The sequence below is a fragment of the Melanerpes formicivorus genome, unplaced genomic scaffold, assembly GCF_026170545.1.
Source record: "Melanerpes formicivorus ecotype bairdi unplaced genomic scaffold, bMelFor1.0.p_v2 SCAF_11, whole genome shotgun sequence".
Taxonomy (NCBI): Eukaryota; Metazoa; Chordata; class Aves; order Piciformes; family Picidae; genus Melanerpes; species Melanerpes formicivorus.
Genome location: NW_027142363.1, coordinates 10,584,885 through 10,605,891, shown reverse-complemented (window position 1 = coordinate 10,605,891; position 21,007 = coordinate 10,584,885). Strand labels below are relative to the sequence as shown.

Genomic DNA, 21,007 nt, shown 5'->3' with positions numbered 1-21,007 from the left:
CAATAGCACCATTCATATAACCACCCAAAGAATAAGCATAAATTTAACAAGACAGAATATAGAAGTCTCAGTGCTCTAATCCAAGAATGCAAGGGTGAGCCAAAGTAGCATCTCTGGTATCCACCAGGCAGCAGCAAACAACAAATGCGTCACAATAAAACAATTTTGAATGGTACTCAGGGAAAGTCCCCAAATGGTGACACATCAAAAGAAAGAAAACCCTTGCTTTTGCTTCCAACTCAGTTTCTGCTAATCTAGCTGATTTAAACCAGTTTAAAAACTAAAGCAGCATTCAGTTTCTATATTCCAGCTTCCCACTCAAAAGATATATATAGAGAGCTAAAAATTATCTAGTCATGTTGAGACTTAGTATCTAATTCCTGCTTAGAACCAGTTGCTGACTTTCAAACTCCTTCCTATCATTGTTTCCTCTTATATTGATGTTTTACCACTCAAAAGAAACTAACAATAAAAGATATAGCCAGTTTACTAATATTCTGCTTGTGCAGTTCTTTGCAGTTCTGTCTGATGGTATTAAACATTCTATCAAGAACTTTTATAATCCTGAGTATACATTTACTTCAAAATGTAAATGTATTATGTTTAGTTTTGGTGGTGTGTTTTGTTTGGTTTGGTTGGTTTGGTTTGTTTTAATGTGACTGACTAGATGGTTAGGCAACTTGGTTCACTCTTTTGCAATTTTGGCATTTCAAAGATAAGTTTTGGAGTTAGTACCTAGAGAGTTCATGAGTAATTTCTGGCCAGGAGGACATGAAACAGTCTCATGCATTCATTATTTAACAAACACCTCTGCTGCAATCACAAGAGAAAATGGAGAGATACAGGTCTAGTCAGTTCTTTGCTTGCCCATCAGAGAATGCAAGACAACACAAAAGCACAAAGCAATTATTTTATCTGTGTCTAATAGCCTACTTTTTGACATAAAAAGAGTGTGAAAAATTAAGGATAGATCTGTTCCCACCAACAGAAGCATTTTTGTAAGGTGGCAGAGCAAACTCCTGACAAACAAACACAGAAACAGAAGCAAAACTTATGTGTTACAATTAGCCAGCAAATATTTACAATATTAACATATTCCCATGGAAAACATGATAGTCAAAATTACCTGACCAGGCCATATTCAACTAAATTGGAATGGGAGGAATCCTGCAATTCACAGGCTTGCCCAGTTCTGTCTTAGAATAACTGAAGTCCCTGTCTCTGCTGTAAGACTGACTCAGAGAAGCATGAAGGATTAGAAACATTTCTGTCATTTCCACTTTGTTTTTGTTGAAGCCAGTTTTGTATAGTCTTTGAACGCGCCAGCGCTGTCTTCCAAATGGTGGCTCTCTGTCCTGCTTGTTTTGCCTGTGAGATATATTTGCAGAGGCCTCTCATATTCTTTCTAAGACCTATATCTCAATAAGGCTGCATTCCTCCAAGCCATCCTAGATAACATTTCCATTCTCCTTAGCTTATTCAAGCAGTCTTCTTCTGCTTCCCATTCCACCTGCAATGACTTTTTTGAATCTTGTGGCCAGGCTGTGGGAAGTGTTGCAGATGCTACCCTGTTGGCATTCCCACAGCAGAGAAGAAGAACTGGAAATCCCAGCAGTAAGCACTTTTCATCCATGAAGTCTGTATACTACATTTTTTGGTAAGAGCTTGCTGGTTTACTCAGGCAATTAATTACAACAGACCTTAATAATGTTAAGTTTGCAGTCCAAGTATTATTTTCACTTCTTTAAAACAGTCCAAGCTGGTTACTTCATGTAGTATCTTGCCCATCCATAAATTAATAAATATAAAAACATACCTGCTACATAAGCAAAAAACACCTCTGCCAAAGAAAGTTATATTTAATGGCAACAGTTGCTACTTTTAATCCTGCTTATTTCAGGCTTCAGTGTCATCCCCCCTCATTTTCCTGTGCTGGCAAAATACGCACACATGGCATCTCTGATTTTGTTCACAAAGCTGTTATAAAACCTACAGCTTTCAGTCATACTGGTGGCCTACCCTACTATGCCCCACTTTCAACAAGGTCTGAATTTTCTTTGTGTTTTGTTGAATAATTCACTGTGACACTGACAAACTGTCTATAGAATACAGCAAGTAAACACTAAGGGATATTGTTATAGGCTGCTGTGTAACATGTGTCTGTACATCTTTACAAGACATACCCGCCGCTTATTTAGATTTTTGTTTGGAACTCAGGTGTGAAAGATGTTGGAAGATGATATTCAATGGCAGCTCATGAAAACATAGGAAGAGCCTGAGCCATCCTTCTTGTTTTTCAAGAAAGGTTGAAGGAGCTGTTCTAATTAAGATCTTCTCTGGGGAACACAAGAGGATAGTCTTCAGTAATTTTGTTTGGCTCACTCCCATGACAAAGTGTTTTGTCTTATCAGTGTTCCATATCCACAAATCTATATAATTGAGAGAGTCACTCAAGCACTCCAAAAGTTTAAAACGGAGTCTTTTTCACTTTACTTTTGTTTGTTTACATTTACCTTTTGATTCTCCTATGGAAAACCCAAATTATATCCTGAAAAAGTTGAAGTTTAAAGAAAAAAAATGTATCTTGCAGTTTCGACAGCTGAGCATGAGGACTCGTCGAGAAGGCAGTCTTTAGTTCAAGAGTGGTGGCTCACTTTCTGTAAATTTGTTAATTTTCAGCTGAACTATTCTTGAAAACCAGAATATTCAGTGCCAGTATTTTAGCCATGGACCATATTGATTATATGGTCTTGTGCACTCTTTTACAATGAAAGAACCACGTTCATGTCATTCCAACCAAAAGATTTCAGCTACATTTTGCTGGAACGTGTCCAGAGTAGGGCAACAAAGTTGGTGAGGGGTTTGGAACACAAGCCCTATGAGGAGAGACTGAGGGAGCTGGGGTTGCTTAGCCTGGAGAAGAGGAGACTCAGGGGTGACTTTATTGCTCTCTACAACTACCTGAAGGGAGGTTGTAGACAGGTGGATGTTGGTCTCTTCTCCCAGGCAGCCAGCACCAGAACAAGAGGACACAGTCTCAGGCTGTGCCAGGGGAGGTTTAGGCTGGATGCTAGGAAGAAGTTCTATACAGAGAGAGTGATTGCCCATTGGAATGGGCTGCCCAGGGAGGTGGTGGAGTCGCCGTCATTGGAGGTGTTCAGGATGAGACTTGATGGGGCGCTTGGTGCCATGGGTTAGCTGTTTCGGTGGGTTGGATTGGTTGATGGGTTGGACACAATGATCTTGAAGGTCTCTTCCAACCTCGTTTATTCTATTCTATTGTATTCTAATCGTGCAACTGGAATAACCATTTTCAGACATCTAGCCTAGCATATATCTAGTCTAGTTGTGGTATGAAAGTAAGCAGTTATCTTTTCTCCAATCAAATCAAGTCAATGAATGAGAGCAACTGAGTTTCACTCTCTTTCCTGAAAGATTTTCTACTCTTTTCTAGCCTTAGAATGATGCCCTGACTTTGTAAACATCCATGTCTCACTAATTCAAGATTGTAATTATCACAGTAGCGTTACAGGAGACTTAACAAATTCATTTGGCAATCAAATCTAATTATAGTCCCAGAGTACTGTAGGAATTCTCTTGGAATTAACACATATTTTGAAAAATATGTGTTTTAAAAACACAGTACACTTTTAAGCTTCCTAAAATAATTTGCATGTGTCTAACAAGAGCCTTTGCACTCAGTAGAAGCAATAGGTCCATTATTAAAGTTCCAGAGTAAACAAGATTTCTGCTAAATGCTTGTATTGCGCACGACTGTCCCTTTCATAATATTTTCATTGATTCATTTGTATAGACATTTCCTACTAAAGCATGAAAAACTACCCCTTGACTTAACAAACTGGTGATATAAATGGTTGGGGCCTTTTCTCTGTTGCAGAAATTTTACAGTCATCTACCTCCATTGATCTCAACAGATTTGTAACACAAAATATGACATAAATGCCTCTCTCAAGCCCAAGCTTTCATGAGAGGAGATGATTATGGAACACTCAGTGCATCCATCTGCGACTTGTGTTCTTCCCTCTTTGAGATCAAACTCCCAGCTGAAATAAAGACTTCAATGGAGAAGAGAGAGATGACCTGAGCAAGTCACAGGAAATGCTGGAACAGGAAAGACAGCACGCAGGGCATAGTAATGCAGGTACTTAACACTAGATATCTTCTATATTCAGTGACCTAAACAAGAAGGCCTTAGATGCTGATGTAGGTATCTAAATATAGCAGATAACCCGCAGTTGAGTGTCTGACAGAGGGGCCACCACCCACTATACAGCTAATCAAGGAAGTGCTTTCTGAGGTCCTGTCCAACTTTTACACATGGCAAAGAGGTTAATGTTTCCCAATAGCAAACTGACAAATGTAGAGAAGCCTACGCTTGCTACACTACCCACCACACTGCTCACACAAGGGCAGGAGGGAAATGACACTGAGGCCCAAAGAAGCAAACACTTTATCCCTAGTCAAAGTGTTACTCATCAGTGGGAAGAGAATAATTTCCAGTACTGCAAACAAATGGAACTGAAAGCAAGAAGTTTATCAATATGAGCCTTGTTTAACTGGTAGCACATCAGGAACTTCTTAGTAGTGTTTTTCAATACTGAAGCTGCAAAAAAAGGGGCAAACTTTTCCTGCATATAGCTTAAACAGTTCTGCACTCATATGTATGGCTTTTATGCCTGCTTGACCATACAGTTGAGACCTTATTGCTATCTACAACTACCTGAAGGGAGGCTGTAGCCAGGAGGGGGTTGGTCTCTTCTCCCAGGCAACCAGTGACAGAACAAAACAAGAGGACACAATCTCAATCTGCACCAGGGGAAGTTTAGGCTGCATGTTGGGAAGAAGTTTTTCACAGAAAGAGTGATTGCCCATTGGAATGGGCTGCCCAGGGAGGTGGTGGAGTAACCATCATTAGAAGTGTTTAAAAAGAGACTGGATAAGGCACTTGGTGCCATGGTTTAGTTGATCAGATGGTGTTGGGTGATAGGTTGGACTTGATGATCTCGAAGGTCTTTTCCAACCTGGTGTATTGTACTGTATTGTATTGTATTGTATTGTATTGTATTGTATTGTATTCTATTCTATTCTATTCTATTCTATTCTATTCTATTCTACAGTAATTTTATTTTTTAAAGTAAAAATTTTTAAAAATCAAATAGTAAACCCCTCAAATTAGAGAATTTGTACGATTTTCTTACAAACTGCTTCTTGGGACTTCTTCCCCTCAAAGAAACAGAAAAAAAATTCAAAAAGAGAATTGGAAAAGATGACATTTTTGGTCTACACCTAGCTAGTAGAGCAGAAGGCTAGACTGCTCATTTTTATTCTTGAGAAAGAAGCTGAAACATTCAACTAGGATTATCCTTTAGTAAGAATCCTTACAGACAATTAGCTATTTGCAATGAGTCTCCTACAAATAACTTTTCTCCAGACAGTCCTGCCTCTAATTATGTAAAGCTGGTGCTGGTGCTTGGACAGCAGGGTTTATTATCCTGTCAGGGTGAGACTGCACTGAACTTTGCCCTGCCATTGGATACCAGTGCCAAGGGAATAGGAATGGTAGAATCATGGTAGGAAAATTGGGGATACTAGGTAATTCTGCTTAAACAGACAAGTTGTCTGCCAGGGCCTCACACATAAGGAGAAGGGCTTGAAGCCTGAAGCAGAGGTGCAAATTGCTTGGTACTCAGGTTGTGGTCTGCTGCTTGCATGCATAAAATTCTAAGGCTTCGATTTTCCAAGTCACTCGGTGAACTTACATAGCTTTCAACATCCAACCTGAAGATCAGGTAATAATGTTCCTTTGCATGTTTGAAGCCTAGAAAGTTATTGCTGCCTTTTTATTTCTTTTTTCTCCTTTTTTTTTTTTTTTAAAGTGCCTACTATTACATAGCCACTTACCTTGCATTTATAGTTTGCTACTTTAAATGAAACACAAATGCTTTTGACTATATTTATGGCATGGTGATGAAAATCTTGTGGCTCTAGAAGTGATATTTTTATTAGGAAAATATGTACCAGCATTCTTATGAATTCAAGCATTTCAGGCTGCTATGACAGTTGATTATAGGGTTCACTTACATGACACAATGTGATCTGCTTTATGCTAGCTAACTTTGGGATAGAGAAAATGATAAGGGACACCACCATTCAGTACTTCTGAAGGTCCTGGTGAAGCCCAGGTTGTACTTCGCTGCTGTAATACAGTAGTTACCTGGTTCAAAGCTGCTGTAGTTCTGTTAACATAAACTGCAACCCCATGCTATAGGGGGCTGATACACCCTTAGCAGTTGATCATTTTTAAAAGGTATTTTTTAAAGTATCAATTGGAAAAAAAAGTAACTGATAAGAAAATAGAACTGGGTGGATTATAACTTCATTACAGTTGTTGTTTCTTTGAAATTTTAAAGTAGTATAAACCGTGTCATTACATTACATAGTTATAATGTTACACTGTGATCTGGATTGATAAGAGCAAGGGAATTCCAATGTTCCTTGCTAAAACTAAATGCACTATTCTCTCTGCATCATCTCAGAACCCTACATTGACTTAACTGCTGCTGGTCAAACATAAAGACATCTAAAACTAAAAAATGCACGTAAGCTTGAAAAGCTAAAGGATGAGGCACTGCCACTAAGATTATACTTTCAAGTGGCTGAGTCAGCCAGATAGTCCTCACAAGTTACCCTTTCAACTACCTCAGTATTACCAAAAAAAGGTTCTGAAGGATAATAAAAAGAACTTTATCTGAATCAAAGCTTTTGACTGTTTCTTTGAATTTGTTATCATATTGAGATCATGAGAGTACAGGAAGGTTCTTTTGGAAAAAAATCTCAGGTACTTAACGGACCAAGAGGGTGTGCTTTGTGGAATTGCTCTAGCATGTGCTTAAACTTCTACTGCAGGGCTACTATTTATCCAGCACACTTGAGTGCTTCCAGAGGAGCAGTTTCAGCGTGTCATGAAGTTACATGTTTAGAGTACATTCTATGTTCCAGTAATGAGTCATAAAAGTCCTAATTAAAAAATCATCACTTGGCCTGTGAAGTGCCTGCATCTGACATTAGCAATTTTGTTTATATATACCAACAGCAGTGATGCTAATCATACTTTGCTCTTTTCGAGCAGTCTTCACCCACTGATCTCAATGCTCTTTAACAATAAAGATCACAATTATTAATCTCTTTTCAGACATGGATTATTTTCACATGGACGAAGCAACTCTTCCAGGATCACACAGTGTGATCACTGACAGAGCTGGAAACAGAACGCAGGTTCTTTATTTTCAGTTCAGTGCTTCAGCCATGAAACAGTTCTGCTTTTCTCAAACTTAATTTTTCTGAGAGAAAAAAATATCAATCATCTTTGCTGTACTGGAAGATCAGTGGAGTAAAGAGGCCAACATACTATCCTGGTCCTATCAGCCCAAATCTTAGGTTTCTATTCATTCCTTTAATCTTTCCTAGTTAATCCTAAGGAACCTGCCTCTATTTTCAGGATTAGAGGCATAGAGCAAGAAGAGTCTCTGTCATCCTCAGTCAGTCTTCAGATGAGAGCAGCAGGAAAGAAAACTTAGTCCTTTAAGTCAGCAGTCCTCTAGTGTTGTCTCACTAGTTGATGGGGACAGGAAGGATGACATCATTGGACAACACCGTCTGCTAATGCCTTTCTCAATTTACACTCAGGAAACAACTGCCTTCATATTGAAATATCAGAGGAAGTCTAAATGCTCCTGGGAAACAGATGATCTGAAGTAGTTTACAAAAGCCAACAAACACTCCAGAACTGCTACAGAGGAAAGGCAAATAATCCCTGGATACAGAACTGGGTCTGTGCGTGGTGCACCGTGGAGCTGCCATCAACTGCCATTTATCTGATTGTTCAGTATATCAGGGCTTCATTTTGCTATGCTGGCAAATTGGAGCAGACTGCAATTGGATTAAAGATGTGAAATCAAATTTTTTCTGCAAATCCTGAAATGGCAATGTTTTTTTCCTATAGAAGTACACAGTCTTATTAAATGTTAATATATTAGAGAAGTACCACTGAAAACTTTTACCTTAGTATAACAACCAGAGAATTTTTTTTCATAGCAAATACAGTGAATGTGATATACAACTGTAGTAAACAAACAAATAAAGCCAGCAAGAACAACAACAGCAAAACTAAACACCAAAAACCCAAACCAAAAGTTTACCTGCAGCTGCTGATCTAGTTCTGGAAATGCCAAAGGGAAGTTTTCAGACAAAGCATCATCTAAAAGGTAAACATGATGTGAAAAGTCAATGTCTGCTGAAAAGGGCATTTCAAATAAACTGTTTAATGTGGTACTACATTGCATATATTCACAATCTTGGGATCCTGCCAACACCTCTGCAACGGCTTATCTTTCTGCACTTGAGATACCTTAATAGACTCCTTGAAAACAGTAGTGGGTTGGCAATAAGAAAATGTCTAGGTGCTGAAGAGACAAAAAGCCTATTTTATGTTGCAGTGATTAAGAAATAGAACAGAGCCAGTTAGCACAGCGGAACATGTGAAGTAAAGAACCTTCCAAGGACAGCATCCTTACTCCCAAAGAGTTCATATTTGAATGAAGGGAAAGATATCTTTCCCATCACAACACAATTACTTACTAGGGCTGAACCACAATAATAGAAATCTTTTCTCCCACCACACAAAAGCAACCATAAGAACACATAAACCAGCCTGGCAACCATGGAACTAGAAGACCGTTAGCTACACAGGCGTTAAAATGGGTAAGTCACCACAAATCTTGTCCTACTGCAAAGAGATGTTTTTACTCTAACCTGTATATAGCAAACTTTATGAATTAGTGTTAGTCCATTCATGACAACAAGCCAAACTGTGTTTTTATTTATTTATTTATTTTTAGTACAGGCTTCCAGCAAAGGTGGGATACACTGTGCCAGTTACGTCAGCGTTGTGGTGTGGACACCTGCCCACTAGTAGCTGGACCGAGATCAAAAATATGAATCATACTTGGTAGCGTCACAGCTAGCCACTGCAATATTTCTTTCTCAGTGACTTTCACACCATTGGTTTTGTACTGGATTGTGATGACTGTTTATGCATCTTACTACAGGTTACGGGAGGTGAACAGAAGGTTACTATTAGCTCTCGTACAGGGTCACTTACTTGTAACGTGTCAAAATTAAGCAAGGATGGTTCTCATAGGAGAAAATTGGTAAGATGGGTCAGAGCCTGCAACCTGCTCTATGCTGGCAGACTTGTACTCTACAACAACATTCCACGAAGATTAAAAGAACCACATTTCAAAGCTGATTCTGAATATTCTTAAAGAGTGCAGACTAGGATTTAATTGCTTTTCAAAGATTTGTTATCTCTTTATCCTGCCCTCAGTGGTCATACAGCAAAGTACACTGGGGGGAAAATAAAGTCAGTCACTTTATCCTGTGAAGAATAAACATATTTGCTAACATATGGTTGTAGTTTTACTTTATCTGATTTAGCTAGAGCTGGGCACCTCTAGAAAGGGATACACAGAGAAGAAAAAAGAATACTGTGATACATGAGGCAAAACCAAAAGCTTTTGAACTTCCTCAGGAAACAAAGCAAAGTTCTGTGTTATCATGAGGTAGGGGTCTTGACAGTATTGCCAAAAAGTCATACCATACCCACTCCCCTTCCCAATTTAATTCTTCACACTATGTCCCAAACATGCCGGTTCTTGAAAAATACTTAAATTACTCTAATTGTGTAGAATTGCATCACACTGATACACAAACATTTACCTTTAATTTGATGTTGCTTTCTTGTACAATATTTAAAAATAGACCAATATTCTAAAAGAAGAAAGATGAATCATATGGCAAGGCTAAAAGGAAGGATGAAATAGGACTCAGTCTGACTAGGGGTACAGCTGCTCTGCAAATATTTGGCTGAATAGCTGTTAAATATTCTGACAGAGATATTGGGCCAGAGTCGTGGACAGCACTTAAGCTGCTATTTGTTTTGACAATTCCAGCAATACAATCTTCAGTAGAGTGGCTTTAAGGAAGGACCTTGAAAGTCTTTAACTGAAGGAAAACATAACAACAGCAAGCCCATGAAATTTAAAGAACCATCAGCCAATAAATGCTTTTTTACTTCACTGGATGCTTAAAACAAACAAATAAAACCCCCACAAAATTAATGCATCATCAGAGTATTAGAAAATAGATTGGGCTACATTCTGAAAAGAATCAGTAAAGAAAAACCCAAAATACTTTTAAAAGGATATAATATAGAGAAAAATTACTATAGAGGAAATCCTTCAATAAACAGATGTTCCCTGCTTATTTTTTGAACTCAAGTGACTGAGTCAATGGTACTAAAAATAGAACGTATTGGTATCCGAACCATTATGACATACCATAGTACATTTTATAATGGGCCTGCCCTAGCATCTAATGAACAGCTGCTAGGGTTTTTTTTTAGTTGTGCTAGTTTGAGACTTGTTTAAATCATCATCTGATGTGCAGGACATCATAGAGAGAAGTTGTGGACTTCAGTGGTTTTAAATTTTTCTGAGTTCCTAATTCTGTTAGGCTCAGCTGAAGTATTTGGTTGACAAAAATCAACAGACATCCTCGTAGCAGACTTATTTTTAACAAAAAAACCCCAAAAGGGAAAAAAAAACCCTTTCCCCACAAGTTCCAGCACGACAAATTAATGCATAAGGTTAGTCTTAATTTCCCTGTTGTCACAGTAACAGCCACAACAATAACAACAAAAATCAATTGGTAAAAACTAAACATATTTAGATTTCACACAAGGAGAAAGCAAATGACAGCAATCATTTGCCTCCTAAAACTTTTCTTGAGGATGTTTTCAGAAAGCCAAGAAGAAAGATACAAACTCTTGCATTTTCTTCCAAAAGAAACACGATTTCCCATACAAGCTTGGATGTTGTGTTGAATACTTCTGTGGGAGATCAGACAAAGCCATGTTGCGTTCTATCCTTAAAAAAACCGACGACTCTGAAAACCAAAACCACTGTAAATACCTGACGTGTCAAAGAAAATATTCTGCAGTTTAAAACTCTTCACTATCTCATCTGTCTGCATTTGTTCTTTTTTACTCTACATCTCCTTAACTAGACAGCAGAATTCAGAAATACCTCTTTTCCTCCTTTGCTCAATTTCCAGAGAAGGGCAACAAGGCTGGTGAGAGGCCTTGAACACAAGCCCTGTGAGGAGAGGCTGAGGGAGCTGGGATTGTTTAGCCTGGAGAAGAGGAGGCTCAGGGGTGACCTCATTGCCCTCTACAACTACCTGAAGGGTGGTTGTAGCCAGGAAGGGGTTGGCCTCTTCTCCCAGGCAACCAGCACCAGAGCAAGAGGACACAGTCTCAAGCTGCGCCAGGGGAGGTTTAGACTCGAGGTGAGGAGGAAGTTCTTCACCAAGCGAGTAATTTGTCATTGGAACGGGTTGCCCAGGGAGGTGGTTGGGTCATCGACCCTGGAGGCGTTCAAGGGGAGATTGGACGTGGCACTTGGTGCCATGGTCTAGTCATGGGGTCTGTGTTGATGGGTTGGACTCGATGATCCTCGAGGTCCTTTCCAACCTAAGTGATACTGTGATACTGTGATACTGTGATTTATTATTGATATTTGGTGAGTGCCTAGATTGTTACAAGGAAGCACTGATACAATCACAGACCTGCTTTAAAATAATGTTAGTAGCTTTTCTGTATTTCTGTGAAAATAATTCACCTGATTCTTCACCAGATACAAAAACCATCTCACCACTGCGGTCACTCTTTTACTGCTCCCTTACCTGTGTGACTTGTAAAGAAAAAGGATTTATAATTCAAGCTGGTGGTTGGAAACATAAAAAAATACATAAAATATTAAAAAAAATTACAAAACTTAAGAGACTGCAACTTGCTGTACCTAAAAATGAGTTGAGAGTCTGATCAAAAGAAGACAAGAAAGTAGGAAAACCATACACTTGAGTGTTACAGCCATCCCAGAAAACTCCATGGCACTAAGCACTGATGCCAAAGAATCAGACTAGGGACTTCATCACAGCCACCTAACAAAGTATTGTCATGGGTTGTCATCCATCTGCTGATGAAGGATTCAATATCATGCTGCTGTCTGGAATAAAGCATCATGAGGCTTGAAGTTCAGATTATTACGTGAGAGGCCTCCTGTCATGGTTGCTAATTCCAGTTTCTGGGGTTTGGGGCGTTGGGGTTTTTTTCCACCGGGCAGGCTACGGGTTGGGGTGTGGGAGGGTCGCTGGCTTCTGCTGCTGTTTCTGCATTTTGCTGCACTTTTTTCTGCAGATAGGATAAGGCAGTTGTGCATTGTATTATCTCATTATATTCTTTATCTAAACCCAGAGAGGTGTTTTTTTTTTTGTGTTACTTTCCCTCCCATCTGTGGGAGGGAAAGTAACACAAGGGGACTTGTGAGGGTGGGCTGTGTTAACTCAGGACAAGTATCCATTGCATGGTTTCTAAATGAGTACCACTTCTTGATTTCCCATAGATTCCAAAACTAATATTGAAGGTCTATAATTAAAAGTGTACTAAAGGTAAATACACGTACCCTGATTACAAAATTAACATCTGCACAGACAACTGATAGTTTTTTAATCAATGACTTGGTGTATAGACTAGTTTGTCTTTTATGTGTGTTTCATCAGGTTCATACACTCACTTTGCTTGTGCTGAAAACCACCATTATAACAAAGAGCATGTCTCCAGGGAAATCACTTTCCATCAGTTGGGCTGAGACAAATTGCCTCTCTGACCATTCTTACAGTTAAACTAACAACAAAAGAACAAGCACCCTAAGCATGCTGCCCAGTCAGTGCATCCTGATGCTGAAATTGCATGATGGGCAGCTTTCTGTAAGGACAGCAAAGCTAAGCTGCTTAGCCTTCACTGCCCAGGTGAGCTCTTGTCTCTCTGCTGGTAGCACCTATTAATACAAACATGAGAGAATCTTCTAATATGTGGTACAGAGACCCAAACCATCTAATTTAGAAGACTGGACTGTATCAAGACTGGTTTTCTTCATACAAAAGGCTTGCTACTTATCAGAGATGTCCTGATGTATTTGGCCCCTGCTATATGCTAATATTGCACATTTGAGAATAAATCATGCTTTCTGAAGGCTTCACTTATTTAATCATGTTCTGGGCATCTGAAGATTCCAATAGCCCAGATCTTCCCATGTAGATGAATGGGTGAAATCTCTCACACTTTGCTGTTTGACTGACACAATATCTGGTAGAATGAAGTCTCTTTGCATATGGCTGCTCCATTTAGCTGAACTGTGGGCAACAGTTAACGGACAAATACTTTAGCAACAACATCTGATTTAATTGTAATATAAACTCACAAATTACAGTTTGTCTAGGATCTTCAAGGCCAGAAATAGAACACAAAAATTTAAATGTGTTGAAAGCACATTAATGTTGCTAAATCAAGCTCTCAAAATTTAGGAAATGCCAATCACAGCTCTGCTTCCTTGAGTAACTGAGTTATGACCCAGTCTTTAATTATACAATCAGGTGCTATTTTTTTCTCTTACATGAGTGGGTAAGTGTATTCAGATCTCTTCCTCTTAAATTAAAGAATTAAATTGGTAACATAAGTAGGCTGTTATCCTGTAAGTGGATCAGCTCTTGCACAGGAAAAGTGCTCAAACTCAACTGCAAGCACTGCAACTTGCAGCAGGACAACATTGGCAAACGGTGTATTGGGGTCCACTCTTGGCCCTAGGAGGGCAGTGAGATCCAGAAGCCCTAGCCCTGCTTACCGACAGACAAGCACAGACTCATCAAATTCATCCTGGAAGGCTGTGTGGCTAAGTGACTGAGACTTGGCACCGTTGTGTGAAGCTCCCGGGCTTCTATTCACAGCCCTGCCTGACATGACCTTACACAACCTCACAGTTACCTCACTCATAAAATAGTGGGGAATGGTCACAGCCTGACCCAGGAATAGGCTACAAAGGCTTGCTCAATAATAAGAGTTGTGGACCTCCCAAAAATAGAAATGGCCCATAACAGAAGGGATAAGAGCAAAACCCTCCTGCTCCATATACCTTCACCTAAGCCTAAAGCATCTTCCGCTGAATGTATAGGCACTATTGCTTTGAGGATATCTCACCTAAGCTCCTGTCTAATTTCCCAAAGATCAAGCCATTTACTTGTAGGTGGAGAGCAGTTTAAGGAAACTAGCTCTGTAAATTTTAGCCAGACTCTTTAGCAATCTCTACTTATTTTCAAGCAACATACTATCTGCTGGAAAGCCTCTGTTGCCAACTACAACCAAAATGAGGATAGAGAAGGGATCTGAAGGCTGCTACTGAAGAAGCAATCATTGCCAAACAGTCTTGCATGATGAACTACAAAAGCAAAAAATGCTTTACAGTTATTGTGATAAAAAAGGCATACAGAGAAGTAGACTAAGTTGTCTGCTATGCCTGCAAAGATATTGCACTGTTCCACCGTCAGTTTTGTTAGAAGATCTATGTTTTCCTTTTGTGATTATTCTGAAGAGTGCTGTCATACAAAAAGAAATGACTAGTAATTTCAAAACCAGTAATTTACCACAACATGTCACTAGCAGAACCTTTTGGCTAGATTCAAGCTTTTAGTCTTGGAGGGAACATGAAGGGTTGCTTAGCTATCAACCTGCTGTTAGAACTATTACACAAAACACACCCAGTTGTCTAAATTTAATAAAGTTGCTGCTATAATCATTGTATCTTAATATGTTCAGTAAATAAGAGTTAGTGGGATAAGTGAGGGCATATTAAACTTCATTGATTTAATTAAGTAGATATTGATAAACTACAATGAAGTTTCTATTTGGGAACACGTACATTTTGGAACACCATGTTGAATTTAACTTGCATTAGTTTCCAAGTGATATAAGATAGGTGTAAAATAATATGTTTCAAATTCATTAGTTTACTGTGGTACCTTAAGGCAAAATGGTGCAATATAGTGTGCAGATGCTCTGAGATACCCATGTTTGATGCCAGCTTAGTGAACTTGAGTAAAAGAACCAAACATAGGTATGTGTATATATAGAGATATAAGAGAGACATCATAAAACTGTCTTCTTACATAGCACTCACTGATGAGACTTTTAAGGCACGGTTTAGCCTGCTTCCACATTAAAAATACTGCACAAAGCTGTCCTGGATTTCAGGCATCAGGTGCTGACTGACAAATGATATAATAAAACTAAATTATTTCTCCTACACTTAAGATAAGTCAGCTCCAGTCTCTTAGTTCAGTTAACTCTTCTCATGAGCTGGGAGAAGTTTTGCTGCTCTTCACACCCAGTGCTTGGTTGCAATCCTAGCCAGTGAGATAATCACCACCCAGAAGAAACATTCCATTTCCCCTTTTTATATCTAGTTATGCTGCCAGTTCCTCCTAGTAAGCATTTGTACAGCTCCCGGAAGGAGAATGCAGCCTTTCTTGGTGAAATCTGTCACTGCCCCTTTCCAGGGAGAAAGAGTTTAAGGAGAAACTTGAGTCAAACAAACTGCCTCACCACTTGACCTGAGCAAAGAACTTTTTGTATATGCTATAGCAGTACACGTGTCTCACCTGATGCTTTACTAACACACTTAAAGCAGGTAACTCCTGTTTGAGCTGAAAACAAATATCCTTGTCAAGAAGAAAAAATATTAAATAAATGCTAAAAAAGAAGGGGGGTGGGGGGAAAGCCAGATGTGGAATACTTAAAGGTCCACTTGTTAAATATTTTTGCAGCTCATCTTAAAAAGCGAAGTGTTAAATACTTATTTGGACTTTCTTGATTCAACCAGGGTTAGCTGGTTTCAGACCTGACAGAAGTTAATTTCTTTCACCTCCTTTAAATATAACAAATATAGTAACCATGTCCAGGATTACCACTAAGAAGAGCAGAATCCTTACAACCCAGCAGAACAGTATGCTGGTTTAGACCTCCTGGTAGTCCCCAGGGGGATGCGATGCGGAGGAGAACATAGCAACATAGCACTCGCTTTACAGGCAACTACTTAGTTTTACCAACCAATACTCACAGAGATTCTGGAGTGCATACTGCAGGAAGACTTGTATATGTGCAATAAGGGATTCAAAAGTTTGGAAAAGATTAACAAAATAGAGCAGAAAAAATAATACTTTCATGCATTTATGTTTATTTCTCTAACACTAGCAGAGGGGCTGGAATTACTAGCAGGATAGAAAAGTAAAAATAAAATATGATGCAATGTTAAGGAAGCTAGGCTTCCTGCCTTTCATGTCCCCTCCTTCCAAGCTATTCACAACCTTGTCATTTCCTACTGCCGTCTCTTGTCACAAACCACTCTACCCTCTTTGATTTTCCCATGGTCTCAGCTTTCCCTGACTTGTTTTCAGTGTCTCACACAAGGATTCTTGTGTCAGTAATTTGTACTCCCCTGTCTTTTACATCTGTCTTCCAGACCCATCTCTGCCATAATTCCTGTAAGAAATTCACCTTGTCACTATATCTTGAGAGATGAGAATGATTCCTTACTACTTTCTGTCACAAAAATGTAATTACTAGATTATGACAAGGGGTGCATAGATGGCTACATGTGCTTCTTTACATTCCTTGTGTCACTCATCTTTGCGAGGTGAAAGTCATGCGCAATAATATATGAAGATATTTGGTTTGAAATTCCCTTGCTTAGGGGATGAGATTTCCTTTCAGGCTTGTAGCTGCAAAGGAATATCACACAAAACTTACCTGGGATAGATAATGCATATCCTAAAATCTTTATAAAATGAGAAAATCATACTCAAGCTGAGATTTTTGTTCACACAAAGCTCAGGAATTGGCCTTACGTTATGCTACAATACACACCATCCCACAAAGCACCCATCAGTTATCATTATCCTTGTGTTTCCTGCCATAGACACATTTCAGCCCTGACTTCAGGCACTCACCTGTAGCAACAGCATAGCCAACTTCTTTTTTTTTGGAGGGGGGGGGGGGAAGCTTTCCAGCTTCTGATTTACTTTATTTCATTCTGACTTTTACTGTTTGGCAACAGCCCTCTAGACTTTCATAATATTTAAGCCGCAAACTAATTATATCAATCTATTTCAAAGACCAAAGGGTTCATGTATGAGCATGGTATGTTTGAGGAAATTAATGCTCAGTCAGCACGAACTGACAGGATAAACATCAATGAAATTTCTGCTGCTTTCTCAGGGAACATGCCATGTGGGGCATCCGTTTCCTGAAACCTTTCACCAAGCTGGGCACGTGTGGCACTTTTCAACCCTCCTGCTAAAGGGAAAGTCTCTTCCTGCTCCAGCTTCATCCTTCGTACAAAATGTCCTTTTGCTTTCATTATTTTAAAACTCCTTAAAATTAGACATATTGCATATGCAGGTACATTCAGTTGTTAATTACAGTCCTAAGTATATTTCACAAGCCACCAAAACAAAGTTAAAATCTAAACTGTCAGTCTAGTGAGCTTAGTCTAATGAGATTGTTAATGGAAGCATTAAAAGCAACCAGACGTGAAAATCAATCACATACTCTCACTCAGGAAAATAAATCCACCCATAACTTCATTTGATATGGTAAACACTGGTAAGAACACATAAAATTTAAAAGCAATTCTCTCATTGTGGAGCACTCCATACATTAAACTGTACCTGAGGAGTCATTCAGGCTGAAGGCAATTCGCACTGGTTTATCAGCAGGTACCCTGGCAGTGGTGATCATGTGGGCACTTGAGTCAATGCTTTTACTTGTTTGTTCCAGCTGCAATTATATAAATAATATATTTAATGCAGAGCATGTGACACCATTCAACAAATGAGTTTTAACGCTCTTCATGCGCATTCACAGCTACCTTTCTCATTCTAGCTAAGCAATGCTTAGAATCAAAGTCAAGGGAGCATCATTTCACTTTTCCATTTATAAAGAATTTAAGTGAAATTCAGTGCAGAGACATTCTTTTGCTATTTACAGATTAGAAAGAATGATGGCAAAGGAAGCTTCCCCTCTCCTCACCTGCTTGCTCCCCGCCATTGCCCCTTCAGCAAGCCTTGACTCGTGGCAATGCTGCCTGGTTCTGAAGGTGAAGAAGGAAGAAGGGGTGGGGAGTTGAGAGTAACATGACCCCAAGCCTGCCATGTGATTGTAAACGTGCACACCACTCCACATGGTGTCAATAAGGAGGCACCCATCCTCCTACCTTCCACCCATACTCACCCAGCCAAACTATGCCTGATAGTCACACACTTAATGGTCAGAAAGCTACTGGGTCTCCAAACCTTGGTGGTGATTCTTCAGTGGAACTCTGTGCAGATGTAGGGGTCTGTCTGCATGGGTTTGACGCCCAGGTGGGGACCTTATTCAGTCCTTGGTCTTTCTTCTGAGACCACCGACTCCAAAATGTGGTTTTACTGAGGTGAAACCCTGTCCATTGAGAAAACTGCTAGTTCATTTCAAGCAGTGCACTAACGAATTGTTGAGCAGCAAAAGAGTTAGCTAATACTGATCTGTAATGGTATAATCGAAGCACCTCTGAACACACAGAAGTTGTACTCAGAGCTCTGCTTATGTGTATTTAACCTTCTGAATGAACAGTTTTGGTTAAATTCTATTAAATAGCTGAATGCAAACTTAATCTCCCCTGTATACCCAACACAAAGCTGCTAAAATTCACAGATATCTATCTTCTGATTTGTTCCATGTACCGGAGAATGCGAAGTCAATGAGACTTCATGCATGCAAAAGATCTGCCCATAAAGAAATTATTTTAGGACTGAAGGCTATGCTATCCAGAGTGCATGGTATTCATACCAGCCATGTGGACAATTATGAAAGGAGCTTTTAGATTACCATAAAAACTCCCCAGTCAATTAGAATCCAAATTCTTCAGGAAAATCCAATGAATATACTAGAAGTTGTACCACATATCAATAGAAAACACAACATTTAGCTAGTGAAAACAAAAGCCAGTTTCCTAAGTCAACAGGGCAGCAGTTTTTCAGTCAAGTAGCTATTGTATTGCATGGGAATACCAACAATGCATTTGAATTTACACTCAAGTATTTCTCAGTCTCAGAAAATCAATAGCACAGAACAATATTTCAGGATTATAATACTCTCCAGTGATGCACAAGTGAATCAAACACTTTCCAGACATCACTGCCTTGCAATCAATGGAAGAGTATCAACTTTGCATTTGACCCAGTAATTTCAGCACTTCCTTTTTGATTGCTTTTTCTGTCTTAATATTTAGCTAGCAGAGTGACATGGTTACTCTGTAGCAATTTATAATCTTTTCTCAAAATAACAACAATATTCTCAAATAATGACTTTGAATAAATTTGACTTGGACCTGGGTTTATCTCTTTCAACTAATACCTAAGGGATATTAATGATTGTTCTTTATTACTGATTGCTAATAATCAAGACACACCAAAAACTGAACTTTTATCTATTGGGCAGGGACAAAGAAAAGTCAACTAAACTGCTGCAGTGTGTTTTCGACTCATGAAAAGATCCCTGGTGTCAACTGAAATAGTCTACTTTGAAGTGCATTGCATTTGACAATATAGCTTTACCTTCTAAGCATTATTGATCTCTTCCCCCCCCCCCCCATCCACACCCCCAGACCCTCACTTTATCAGACACATCTAAAACATCTCATTGTTTAAACAAACAAACCAAAAACATAATTACTGATCCAAAAGATTTTAAGTGGCAGGCACATCCTTGAAACAAGGCTGTTCATCATTCTGTGTTGGTAGTACACATTCCCCTGACATCTGTTTACTACCTAAGCGGTGTTCCACATAAGAATATACTCAACATTTCATATCATAGCCTAAGAAATTAGAATGATGCATTCCACTAGAGGTTTTAAACTTTCCCTAGCAGTGTTGCTAGGAGTAAATTCATTGTCTTACCCCAATCACATACTCTGTGGTCTGCAATATCTTTAAATCACCTCTTTTAAACACCTACTCTGCAAGGGCAAAAATCGCTATCTCTTCAATAAGCAATGATGAATTCTATCATAACACAAAAGAGTGCTTTCCTTTTATTCCAGTTCTCAAAAAGCAATTGCCCTGTTATCCAATTTCTTTTCTGTTACATTTATCCCTTCACTCTTTCTGATGTGGAATCCTCAAGCTCTTTGTTACAAAAAAGAAAAAAGCAATTGAAGGGAACAGAGAGGGATGGAAAGAGTCTGTGTACAAATGAGGTGATACAGGAGACATGCAGACCAACTGCCCCAGTTCCCCACCTGCTTTCTCCACTCACGAAGAACACTATCTCTGCAGACAGAGATGAGAGTGAGTGGGCAACCTGGAATTTAACAAGATTTAATGAGCAGTTCCCTTCTTCAGAAGAATTGCCTACAGAACTGGGTGCTGTTTCTCCATAAAAAAATCTGCCGCAAACTCAGATTAAGTGCTGTTATAGCTCTATCAGTTTAGTTCAGTTTTCACACCTGTTGCCTTACCTCACTTAGCGGAGTGTCTGCACTTGTATAATCCAGGGCCAGCCACTGCCTTGGCTTGCTGTTGCCTTTATGGAGTAAAGCTTCAATAAAAGAAAAGGCTGCACCTGCTGCATAGCAACAAACTGACACGGTCTGAGAAGCTGAGACAGCTGTCAGAGCAACATGCTGCTACCTGCACTTCCCATAGGATCTGCTGTCCCAAAAGATCACCCTTTTCCACTTTTCTCCACAATTCTGCTTTTCCTTCCTCTCCTTGCCAGTGACAAGGGATTATGATGCTGTCATGCTTCAGGGAGGAAAAAATCCTTCTGTCACAGGCATTATTAAGCAGCAAACTGTGGCGAGCCCAAGATTTTTAATTCATTAGTCCTGGCAAACCTAAAATACAAACAGACTTGCTTCATAGGACAGGAATGTTTTCAGCATGACCCAATCAGTGTCTGTGTCTATTCCAGCAAACTGGCAAAGATAGCATGACTCCA

The 21,007-nt window shown here is 39.3% G+C and overlaps 1 protein-coding gene across 2 annotated transcripts in view; it reads right to left on the bottom strand.

Annotated features, from left to right (window-relative positions):
* MAP3K7CL (MAP3K7 C-terminal like) overlaps nucleotides 1-20,539 on the bottom strand; it is a 32,692-nt gene extending 12,153 nt beyond the window's left edge. The window contains exons 1-4 of one of the 2 annotated variants that reach the window (XM_068144490.1): nucleotides 20,526-20,539; nucleotides 18,322-18,453; nucleotides 17,698-17,806; nucleotides 8,220-8,278 (exon numbers count right to left, since the gene is read on the bottom strand). In XM_068144490.1, the coding sequence (XP_068000591.1) occupies nucleotides 8,220-8,278; nucleotides 17,698-17,767 (129 nt within the window). In that variant the 5' untranslated portion in view covers nucleotides 17,768-17,806; nucleotides 18,322-18,453; nucleotides 20,526-20,539. Of the gene's footprint in view, nucleotides 1-8,219; nucleotides 8,279-17,697; nucleotides 17,807-18,058; nucleotides 18,115-18,321; nucleotides 18,454-20,525 lie in introns of those variants that run through there. The other variant, XM_068144489.1, reaches the window with a different exon arrangement.
* Nucleotides 20,540-21,007: the final 468 nt, after the last annotated feature.